We start from the raw sequence: 12,402 nt of genomic DNA on the forward strand, positions 1-12,402 counted from the left end.
AACGTCATTGCCCTGGGGGAGCCCAGTGCGCAGGCGTGGGCTGTATGTGGAGCATGCGCAGTGTGTCATTGTTCAGAGCGGACGCGGGCTGTGAGTGGGCGGAGGCCGGGCACACAGTTTGGAATTCAACGTGAATCTGCGGGGCGCAGGGGAGTAACATACTCGACAGGTGGGCTTCATAAACACCTGGTGCAGGTCGTTAACCCGGACTAAGGCACAACAGGTCTCGAGTTTGCAACTCCCGGGCGTTTTCGCGGTAACAGGCCCAGGCTGACGGTCGCCATCTTTGTAAAGCATACCTAGAGGTAAGTGCGCCACCAATGTGCTTCATCGAGCAGTAGAGCGCATGCGTGGCGATCTTTGCGATAGAACAATGTGTGGGCAGGGCTTCAGGGTCCCAGTGAACTCAGCCAGAGTCAGTACATTCAGGGGAGGAGAACCAGTGAGTGTAGAACTGAACCCAGCCAGAGTCAGCACCTTCAGGAGAGGAGAGTGAGGGGAACCAGTGAGTGAAGAACTGAACCCAGCCAGAGTCAGCACCTCCAGGAGATGAGTGGGAGGAAACCAGTGAGTGTAGAACTGAACCCAGCCAGATTTCAGGACAGGGATTTTTGTGATGGGGATTTACAGCTTTGGAGGAACGAGAGAGGAAAGAATGCTTCATAGAATCAGTACTTGCAGTAATGATTTTTGTAAACTCCTTTTGCAGGGTATGAGAACGGGTAGATTTGCAGATGGAAAAATTAAAACAAACATCACATCAAGATCTGACAGTCACTCGATTCAACAGGCCCTAAATATCATCGGCTTTTGAATGTGGAAGGAGAAATGTTTGTCTGTTCTGTCTGTGGGATCAGATTCCAAACATCAGTGTGACTGGAAAAGCACCGAGACGCACACGCCCGAGTGAGAGTGTTCCAGTGCACTGCCTGTGGAAAGAGCTTTAACCAGTTACACAGCCTGAAAACCATTGCACCATTCACAGTGGGGAGAAACCGTACACGTGTTTGTGTGTGGACGAGGCTTCAACTGATTGTTCAACCTGGAGAGACACAAGGACACCCGCACCATGGAGAATCCGTGGAAATGTGGGGACTGTGGGAAGGGATTCAATTATCCATCTGAGCTGGAAATTCATCGCCGCAGTCACACCGGGGAGCGACCGTTCATCTGCTCCATGTGTGGGAGGGGATTCACTCAGTCATCCAGCTTGGTGAGACACCAGCGAGTTCACACTGGGGAGAGGCCGTTCACCTGCTCTGAGTGTGGGAAGAGATTCACTCAGTCATCCACCCTGTTGAAACACCAGTGTGTTCACAATAGGGAGCACCTGTTCACCTGCTCCGTGTGTGGTAAGGGATTCACTACCGTATCCGACCTGCTGAGACACCAGCGAGTTCACACTGGGGAGAGGCCATTCACCTGCTCTGAGTGTGGGAAGCGATTCACTCAGTCATCCCACCTGCTGCTACACCAGCGAGTTCAAAAGTTACTGCTGGGTTTGGATTCTGCTGTTACCCCAGACTGAATCATTCTGACAGTTTCTTTCTGCTGATATTGATTCCCCCTGTAACTGGGCTGGAGTTTAATATTTTGGATATTGGACCAATTAATCAATGGGAAAAGGGTCAGATAAAAATAATGTTGATTGTGTTTGCATCCATACTTCACTGTTTAAAGGCATTTCTTCAAATACTGAAAGCTGCAACAAATTGAGCTAAACTTTGTTGAACCATTTATAAAACCATTGAATCTGCAGGTTGGTTTTCGATTTCTCTGGGATGGAGCTGGACATGATGTGCATTGAAATACTGCCGGTGTCCAGTGAATGACGCTGTCCCTCCAATTAACTCCGACTGAGGAGTGCATGACTGCCTCCTAGAGCAGGAGGAATGTGGGCAGCTCAGGGTCAGACATTGCACATACTGTCCCCTCTCGGGATTATTTTTACTCCAGACAGGGATGTACAATTGCTGAAGTTCATCCATGTGATCTTTAAATGTTTGCCATTGCTTATCCACCGTCAACCCTTTAAGTATCCTCTGCCAGTATATCTCTGTCTGAAGTAAAAATAAAACGGGGAAGGTGGCTCAACCGTGGCTAACAAGAGAAATTAAGGATAGTGTTAGATCCAAGGAAGAGGCATATAAATTGGCCAGAAAAAGCAGCAAACCAGAGGACTGGGAGAAATTTAGAATTCAACAGAGGAGGACAAAGGGTTTAATTAGGAGGGGGGAAATAGAGTACGAGAGGAAGCTTGCTTGGAACATAAAAACTGACTGCAAAAGCTTCTATAGATATGTGAAGAGAAAAAGATTAGTGAAGACAAACGTAGGTCCCTTGCAGTCGGACTGAGGTGAATTTATAATGGGGAACAAAGAAATGGCAGACCAATTGAACAAATACTTTGGTTCTGTCTTCACGAAGGAAGACACAAATAACCTTCCGGATGTACTAGGGGACCGAGGGTCTCGTGAGAAGGAGGAATTGAAGGCTATCCTAATTAGGTGGGAAATTGTGTTGGGGAAATTGATGAGATTGAAGGCCGATAAATCCCCGGGGCCTGATTGTCTGCACCCCAGAGTACTTAAGTAAGTGGCCCCAGAAATAGCGGATGCATTGGGGATCATTTTCCAACAGTCTATCGCCTCTGGATCAGTTCCTATGGACTGGAGGGTAGCTAATGTAACACCACTTTTTTAAAAAGGAGGGAGAGAGAAAACAGGCAATTATAGACGGGTTAGCCTGACATCAGTAGTGGGGAAAATATTGGAATCAATTACTAAAGATGAAATAGCAGCGCATTTGGAAAGCAGTGACAGGATCGGTCCAAGTCAGCATGGATTTATGAAAAGGAAATCATGCTTGACAAATCTTCTGGAATTTTTTCAGGATGTAACTAGTAGAGTGGACAAGGGAGAACCAGTGGATGTGGTGTATTTGGACTTTCAAAAGGCCTTTGACAAGGTCCCACATAAGAGATTGGTGTGCAAAATCAAAGCACATGGTATTGGGGGTAATGTACTGACGTGAATAGAGAATTGGTTGGCAGACAGGAACCAGAGAGTCGGGATAAACTGGTCCTTTTCGGAATGTGAGGCAGTGACTAGCGGAGTGCCGCAGGGCTCAGTGCTGGGACCTAAGCTCTTTACAATATACATCAATGATTTGGATGAAAGAATTGAGTGTAATATCTCCAAGTTTGCAGATGACACTAAACTGGGTGGCTGTGTGAACTGTGTGGAGGATGCTAAGAAGTTGCAGGGTGACTTGGACAGGTTAGGTGAGTGGGCAAATGCATGGCAGATGCAGTATAATGTGGATAAATGTGAGGTTATCCACTTTGGTGGCAAAAACACAAAGGCAGAATATTATCTGAATGGTGGCAGATTAGGAAAAGGGGAGGTGCAACGAGACCTGGGTGTCATGGTTCATCAGTCATTGAAAGTTGGCATGCAGGTACAGCAGGCGGCAAATGGTGTGTGAGCCTTCATAGCTACCGGATTTGAGTATAGGAGCAGGGAGGTCTTACTGCAGTTGTACAGAGCCTTGGTGAGGCCTCACCTGGAATATTGTGTTCAGTTTTGGTCTCCTAATCTGAGGAAGGACATTCTTGCTATTGAGGGAGTGTAGCGAAGGTTCACCAGACTAATTCCAGGGATGGCTGGACTGACATATGAGGAGAGCCTGGATCAACTGGGCCTTTATACACTGGAGTTTAGAAGGATGAGAGGGGATCTCATAGAAACGTATAAGATTCTGACGGGACAGGTTAGATGCGGGAAGAATGTTCTCGATGTTGGTGAAGTCCAGAACCAGGGGACACAGTCTTAGGATAGAGAGTAGGCCATTTAGGTCTGAGATGAGGAGAAACTTTACTGAGAGTTGTTAATCTGTGGAATTCCCTGCCGCAGAGTGGATAGTATTGGACTAATTGAGTCAGACTTTAGTGAAGTGGATAGGCTGGTACTCAATATTGAGGGCGAGTCACTGGCGAGCTGTGACGGGGATTTTTGCAACAGGTACAGGGTCAGCAAGAAACAGAAATAAGTGCTGGAGGAAACAGAGCACATAATATAATGGAGGATGCACTGAAAGCAGGAAGAACACTTGTAAAGACACTGAGAAAGGCAGAACAATGTGCTGATATAGGAACAGGAGTCGGCCATTCAGACCCTTGAGACTGTTGAACCAGTCAATTAGATCAATGACTAACTCCGAATGCAGAAGACCAAATCATAGAGGAAAAAGTAGTTCAGAAGCCTGAGAACACGGTTAGGACAAAGCTGCAGTTGGTGAGCTGCAGTGAGGTGGGTGGTGATGAGTGTGGTAATGATGATGAGTTGGTTACCCAGGGATAGGGTCTGTGCACATTGAAGATAAATGACAAAAGGTACTGGAGGGGCTAAATGACAATGTAACAAATCCTGTAAGGGCTCTGAACCCTCCCATGCAAGGATGGCTGAGAAAATCAAGGCAATTCCCTGTGTTATACTTCCTGTTCTGGGTGAAAAAGATGTTTGTAAAACAACTCGCAAATATGAATAACTGTCAGTCAACTTGTGGCTAAAATAATACTGGGACTTTGAAAAGTAAATGGTGGTGTTCTTGTGACAATAAATGGGAGAGAGATGACCAAATAAAAACAATGGAACTGGTCAGGAACATTGGAAGTAGCTGCAAGAAGCATTTACATTGGAGGAGGGAGGTGGCCAGGAGGAAAGGTGATCCACATGACATTGATTACAGAGTGGAATCTAGACAGCAGGTGGGTGATATACAAGAACCAGGTAACATTAACAAGGGTAAACTTGGGGCCAAAAGATGGAACATCGACAGTAAGCTGTATAGACGTGAATGCTGAATGCATTCGGAATCAGCAATTCCAAAACACGAGGTTACTGCAGCACTCGGGAACTCCAGTGTTGTGGGAATATTATAAATATGGCTGACTGCAGAGGATGGTGCACAGGGACAGGAGGAGCCTGTTCCACCATTCAGTTAGATCTGTACCTCAACTGCATTTACCCACTTCTGCTCCATATCCCTTGATGCCCTTAACCAACACAAATATACCCATCTCAGTCTGGAAAATGGTGAATTGTTTGATCCTTGCATTCAGTCTCTTAAGGGAGAGTGTTCCACAAACCCGTGAATGAATTTTTTAAAAAGTATTCAGGCACAGCAGAGTGGACAGCAGGGATGTGATGTGGGCCTGGATGTCAAAGACACCGAGGAGATTAAAGCTGTTGATCCTGTGAAAGAGGTGTCCAATTTATTCCCACACCCAATCCTTTCCCCATAACCCTGCAAATTAGTTCTCTCCAGCTACATGTCCAATTGCCCTTTGAACACCCCGATGGAATCTGCTTCCACCGCCCTTTCAGGTTCCAAATCTGAAAACATATCTCCACATTTCCCCTCTAATTCTCTTGCCAATTATTTTAGATCTGTGACCTCTGGCTACCGATCCGGTTGCCAGAAGAAAAGTTTCTCCTGTTTGCTCAATCAAACCCCCTCAGAATTTTGAATACCTCCATTAGGTGTCCCCTTGACCTTTGCTGCTCCAAGGAGAACAATCCCAGCTTCTGCTATCTCTCCACTTTACTGAAGTCCCTCATTCCTACTCTCATCCTAATAAACCTCCTTCTTACTCTCTCCAAGATCTTGACATCCTTCAAGTGTGATTCCTAGAATTCTACACAATACTCCAGCTGAGGCCTAACCAGTGATTTGTAAAGGTTCAGCATGACTTCCTTGTATTGAATTCAATGCCCCCGTTTATAAAGCCAAGTATCCCACAAGCTTTCTTCACTGTCTTATCAACTTGCCCTGCCACCTTTAAAGATTTGTGAACATTTACCCCAGTTCATTCTGTTCTTGTGCAACCCACAAAATAGCACCATTTAGATTATACTACCTCTCCATGTTGTTCTTCCCAAAGTGCATCACCTCACACTCAGCCACGTTACCTGCCCATTTTTCCAGTCTATGTACTCCTGAAGTCTGCTTCTATCCTGCTCACTATTCACTACGTTGCCAAGTTTAGTATCATCTGCAAACTTCAGAATTGTACTTTCTATCCCCAAGTTCAGGTTATTTATCTACAACAAGGAAAGCTTATCATGAATTGTCTTGGGGGTTCTCAGATTTGTCTCCATTCTGAATAAAATATCATCCTTTTCCTCATTCAGTTCTTTGACCAAATTCTGTTTCTTTTCATCCAAAATATTGTGCAATGTAGAAAATTCAGAGTCGATGATGTTCTTCGATTGATTCAACTGTTCCTGTGAAGACAAAAAAAGTTTGTTAAAAAAGAAAGCAAAACTATCGCAGGTCACCAGCACATTGATCACAATGCTTAATAAACATCAAGCCACGCTGCTGAAAATGCACAGAGATAGAGTTCTGTTAGCCAGCATGGGATACATAACACACTAACTGTACAGGCACAGCCCACATTGGCCCACTGAGAATTCACCATCATTTCGGAGATGCTCTCTTGCTGCTCAAACTCAAAATCGTCAAAACAGGTTTTCTTCTGCCTCAGAGAATGTAGGATTGTCTTCATTTTCTCCTGGGATTGAAATTGCGAGACCTGAAGATAATTGGCAAATGATCCAGGGGGTAAATGAGGGAATACATTTTTACACAACAAGTTATGGTGATCTGGAGTGCCCTGCCTGAAAGGGCGGTGGAAGCAGATTCAATAGTAACTTTCAAAAGGGAATTAGATAAATTGTTGAATAGGAGACATTCGCAGGGCTCTGGGGTAAGAGCAGGGAGTGAGACTAATGGGACAGCTCTTTCACAGGCACGATGGGTCGAATGGCCTCCTCCTGTGCTGTGTGTGTCGATGATTCTAGGAGCTGACAAGAGCCACGGCGCTGCTAAAATTAAAAAAATTAAAAGTAAATTTATAATTTGTACAATCGGCAAAGTGTTAAACTGGACAATGTGACCCCTCCTTCACCTCCACATTCCTGTCCCATCTCCTCCTCACTGCCCACCTCCTCCTCCTCCTCATCTCCTCTCCACATCCTCACCCCCATCCTCCCCTCAACCACACTGTCCCCCTCCTCACACACCACCCACATCCTGCCCCGCATCCTCCCTCTTCCTCACCCCCATTCTGCCTCCTTACACCTATCCTCACTTCCCACCCCACATTCTGCTCCAAACCCCATTCCACCTCCTCAATCCCCTCCTCCTCTTACCCCAGCCTTCACCCCTCACCCCTCACCCCCCGGGTATTAAACCAGGCGACCGCTCCCACCGACACAAGGGCCCAGCGCCGCGTCACTGGCACCCGGCCCAAACACACTGCCCGAGCTCCCAGTCCCACTGAGGCCCGGGTCCAGGCCCGCCTCCCTCACTCTGAGTGACAGGCGCTCCGGCCAATCCGCTTCCCCCCTGACAACCCCGCCCCCAAAACCCGCCTCCCTCACTCTGAGTGACAGGCGCTCCGGCCACTCCGCTTCCCCCGGGAGCTCCTCACCGGACCACCCCTGGCCAATCAGCGCCGCCGGGAGGCGGGGTTTGCGGCCATGATTTGGGTTGAGCGAGGCTCACGCTCGGAGCTTGGCGGTTGGGTTGAAATATTTGAATGTTTAACGGGCGGTGACCTTTGCCCCTGTGTTCCACTCCAGGACATTGTGACGTATTTACTGAGGCGGCCGAGAGCTCGGGCCTGACACTAAACATCCGTCAGACAAAGGTCCTCCAGCAGCCTGTCCCCGCCGCACAGCACTGCCCCCCAGTCAGCAAGGTCCACGGCGCGGCCCTGGACACCGGGGACCATTCCCCAAACCTCGGGAGTCTCTTATCAACAAGGGCAGGCATTGACCACCAGATCCAACACCACCTCCAGTGCGTCAGTGCAGCCTTCGGCCGCCTGAGGAAAAGAGTGTTTGAAGACCAGGCCCTCAAACCTACCACCGAGCTCATGGTCTACAGGGCTGTAGTAATAGCCACCCTCCTGTATGGCTCAGAGACATGGACCATGTACAGCAGACAGCTCAAGTCACTGGAGAAATACCACCAACGATGTCTCCGCAAGATCCTGCAAATCCCCTGGGAGGACAGACGCACCAACATTAGCGTCCTCGACCAGGCCAACATCCCCAGCATTGAAGCTCCGCTGGGCAGGCCACATTATCCGCATGCCCGACACGAGACTCCCAAAGCAAGTGCTCTACGCGGAGCTCCGTCACGGCAAACGAGCCAAAGGTGGGCAGAGGAAACGTTACAAGGACACTCTCAAAGCCTCCCTGATAAAGTGCAACATCCCCACTGACACCTAGGAGTCCCTGGCCAAAGACCGCCCGAAGTGGAGGAAGTGCATCCGGGAGGGCGTTGAGCTCTTCGAATCTCAGCGCCGCGAGCGTGAAGAGGTCAGACGCAGGCAGCGGAAGGAGCGTGTGATAAATCAGTGCCACCCACCCCTTCCTCCAATGAATATCTGTCCCACCTGTGACAGGGTGTGGCTCTCGTATTGGACTGTTCAACCACCAAAGAACTCATATTTTAGGAGTGGAAGCAAGTCTTCCTCGATTCTGAGGGACTGCCTATGAAAAAAAGAGGGATTGGCAGGACAACAACAACAACTTGTGTTTATATAGTGCCTTTAACGCAGTAAAAGGTCCCCAGGCGCTTCACAGGAGGGTCACAGATTGTTTTGTCTATTCCGAGGCAGATCTGCAATTGTCACCGAACTAACCTGCCTCCCACAATATCTACAGAATTCAGGGAATACCCGCAACCTCCCCGAGAATGGTCATCATCATCATCGGCGGTCCCTGGAACGCTTCCACATGGGTTCGCAGATGTTTCGCAGATGTTTCAATGAAGAAGCCGATATTCCAGTCCTGAACTCCAATTGAAGGGTGGAAGATGCCTGTGCCTGGATTGTTTTAACCTGTGGTGACCGTCTCACACCAGCCACCACACGGGCTTGATGGAGCTTGGCCTTTATCCAGTGGCAAGGGTTAACCAGGACATCAGGAGACCTGCTCTACTGCAAGGACCTAGTGCGCACACATATCGCAGTGTGGGCAGGTCCGTGCTGCCCCTGGGCTCTCGGCTCTTCAGGGCCCCGTACCCTCATTCACCGCACCTCCTCCATGATCTCTCGCCGTTCCTCCACCACGATTTTTCACCACTCATCTGCCCCGACCTTCCCGCTCCTCCGCTGTACCTGGACCCCGCCGATGTTCCTGCCCACGCTTCAAACTGTGACTTGGGTTTTAATGATGTCATCCAGTCGCCCACCTCGAAGCCATCGCACACTTGTAGCAGCTCACTCTGGAAGCTGCAGTGGTATGCTCTTTTATCCTCCCGACCCGCGGTGGCTTTTTTTCCTTCAAAAATATACTTTATTCATATAAAAGTTTCACAATACATTGGAAAATAGTTCAGTACCTTGCGGTCAGCAATTCCATACAATTCGTTTGGATGCTGACAGCAGTTCCATACGATGCACTAGCATGCATTTCATTTCAAGGTACAGTTTAGTACAATCTGTAAATCACGTTACATGTAGTACTGTGCAAATAAGGGTATTACATGGAGCAGATAATAACAGGTTTACATTACATTCCAGGATACATTTCAATACCGATCACGAATCACGTTACATGTAGCACTATGCAGATGAAAGCAGTACATGGAACGGATGAGAATATGTCCTCTCACAGGTCGGGGTGACCCACGATATTCCAGAACCCACGCTGCTCTTTTATCCTCCCGACCTGCGGTGGTGACCTCTCACAGGTCGGGGTGGCACATGATGAATGAATGCCCCGGGAATAAGTTGCCCTGATGTTGACACTCAGATTGTAATTATTTCTGTGGTGCCCAACTTTAATATTCTCCTGAAAGTCCCACTGCAATCCAGTTCCAGTTCCATTGAGGGTGTAAAAGAAAAGATAGCCATCCGTGGCGAACTAAAGAAATAAAGGACGGTATCCAATTGAAAACAAGGGCATACAAAGTTGCCCAAACTAGTGGAAGGACAGAAGATTGGGAAGCTTTTAAAAGCCAGTAAAGAATGACTAAAAAAATCATTAAGAAAGGGAAGATAGACTCTGAAAGTAAACTAGCACAAAATATAAAAACAGATAGCAAGAGTTTCTCTCGATATATAAAAAGGAAAAGAGTGGCTAAAGTAAATGTTGGTCCCTCAGAGGACGAGAACGGGAATTAGTAATGGGGAACATGGAGATGGCAGAAACTGTGAACAAATATTTTGTATCAGTCTTTACGGTAGAGGACACAAACAATATTCCAAACAATATAGCGGGGGGAGGAACTGATCACAATCACTAAGAAGTAAGGTAATGGGTCTAAAGGCAGATAGATCCCCTGGACCTGATGACTTGCATCCTAGCGTCTTAAGAGAAGTAACTGCAAGGATAGTGGATGCATTGGTTATAATTTACCAAAATTCCCTGGATTCTGGGAGGTCCCAGCAGATTGGAAAACTGCAAATGTAACGCCCCTATTTAAAAAAGGAGGCAGACAAAAAGCAGGAAAATAGACCAGTTAGCCTAACATCTGTGCTTGGATAAATGTTGGAGTCCATTATTAAAGAAGCAGTAGCAGGATATTTGGAAAAGCATAATTTGGTCAGGCAGAGTCAGCATGGATTTATGAAGGGGAAGTAATGTTTGACAAATTTGCTGGAATTCTTTGAGGATGTAACGAACATGGTGGATAAAGGGGAACCAGTGGATGTGGTGTATTTGGACTTCCAGAAGGCATTTGACAAGGTGCCACATAAAAGGTTACTGCGCAAGATAAAAGTTCACGGGGTTGGGGGTAATATATTAGCATGGATAAAGGATTGGCTAACAGAGAGTCGGGATAAATGGTTCATTCTCGGGTTGGCAATCAGTAACTAGTGGGGTGCCGCTGGGACCCCAACTATTAACAACTTGGAAGAAAGGACCAATTGTAATGTAGCCAAGTTTGCTGACAATGCAAAGATGGGATAAAAAGCAATGTGTGAGGAGGACACAAAATACCTGCAAAACGACATAGACAGGATAAGTGAGTGGGCAAAAATTTGGCAGATGCAGTATAATGTTGGAAAGTGTGAGGTCATGCACTTTGGCAAAAAAAAATCAAAGAGCAAGTTATTATTTAAATGGAGAATAATTGCAAAGTGCTGCAGTACAGCGGGACCTGGGGGTAGTTGTGCATGAAACACAAAAGGTTAGTATTCAGGTACAGCAAGTGATCAGGAAGGCCAATGGTATCTTGGTCTTTATTGCAAAGGGGATGGAGTATAAAAGCAGGGAAGTCTTGCTACAGTTTTACTGGGTATTGGTGAGGCCACACCTGGGATATTGCCTTGGTTTCCATATTTACAATAGGATATAATTGCTTTGGAGGCAGTTCAGAGAAGGTTCACTCGGTTGATTCCGGAGATGGGGTTGTTGACTTACGAGGAAAGGTTGAGTAGAATGGGCCTATCCTCATTGGAATTCAGAAGAATGAGAGGTGATCTTATCGAAACGTATAAGATTATGAGGGGGCTTGACAAGGTGGATGCAGAGAGGATGTTTCCACTGATAGGGGAGACTAGAACTTGGGGGCATAATCTTAGAATAAGGGGCCGCCCAGTTAAAACTGAGATGAGGAGAACTTTCTTCTCTCAGGGTTGTAAATCTGTGGAATTCGCTGCCTCAGAGAACTGTGGAAGCTGGGACATTGAATAAATTTTTGACAGCGGTCGACAGTTTCTTAACCGATAAGGGATTAAGGGGAGCGCGCAGGAAAATGGACCTGAGTCTATAATCAGATCAGCCATGATTGTATTAAATGGTGGAGCAGGCCTTAGGGGCCATATGGCCTACTCCTGCTCCTATTCTTGTGTTCTTATGTAAAAGGCCGATGATAATCAGCCCTTGATGAATCGACTAACTGTGGCAGATATGGATGTGATCTTTGGGTTTGAGCTTCCCGTGTGCTAATCTTCTCCTTCTAACACCCTGTAAAAGGAGTTTACAAAAGTCATCACTGTAAGTACAGGATAGAACAACATTCTCTCCTTCTTGTCCCATGGGCCATGCAGCGCCCATACACCTGGGTAATCTGGGCCTATCACTGATGGTAAAACCCGCAGCTCCCGCCCCGCTGGACACACACGTGACAACCAATGGGCCAATGGTTTTCCTGGTGCCCTCCCCGCCCCTGGTGCCAGGCTCGGTACTCGGCCATCCTGTGGAGTCGGTGCCTTCCCCACCAGGCTACATGACGTCACAGAGACTGCGTTGCCAGGTTACTGATGTCACACAGCTTGCATTGCTGGGGTTCTGACGTCACACACCCCTTGCTAGATTACTGATGTCACACAGCTCGCGCTCCGGGTTGGTGACGTCACTGGCGCTGAGCGAGCGG

At 47.4% G+C, this 12,402-nt stretch overlaps 1 protein-coding gene across 1 annotated transcript; it reads left to right on the forward strand.

Moving 5' to 3' along the window:
• The first annotated feature begins 68 nt into the window (after positions 1-68).
• On the forward strand, positions 69-6,212 carry LOC139252412 (zinc finger protein 664-like). Its single transcript, XM_070873398.1, has 2 exons — positions 69-305; positions 710-6,212. The coding sequence occupies exon 2, from the start codon at positions 1,070-1,072 to the stop codon at positions 1,526-1,528; it is 459 nt and encodes a 152-aa protein (XP_070729499.1). The 5' UTR covers positions 69-305; positions 710-1,069; the 3' UTR covers positions 1,529-6,212.
• The last annotated feature ends 6,190 nt before the right edge of the window (positions 6,213-12,402 follow it).

This window comes from Pristiophorus japonicus, unplaced genomic scaffold, assembly GCF_044704955.1.
Source record: "Pristiophorus japonicus isolate sPriJap1 unplaced genomic scaffold, sPriJap1.hap1 HAP1_SCAFFOLD_464, whole genome shotgun sequence".
NCBI lineage: Eukaryota > Metazoa > Chordata > Chondrichthyes > Pristiophoridae > Pristiophorus > Pristiophorus japonicus.

Bases quoted from the DNA above. Each gene is read 5' to 3' on its own strand.
- LOC139252412 (XM_070873398.1), top strand. From the start codon at position 1,070: ATGGAGAATCCGTGGAAATGTGGGGACTGTGGGAAGGGATTCAATTAT.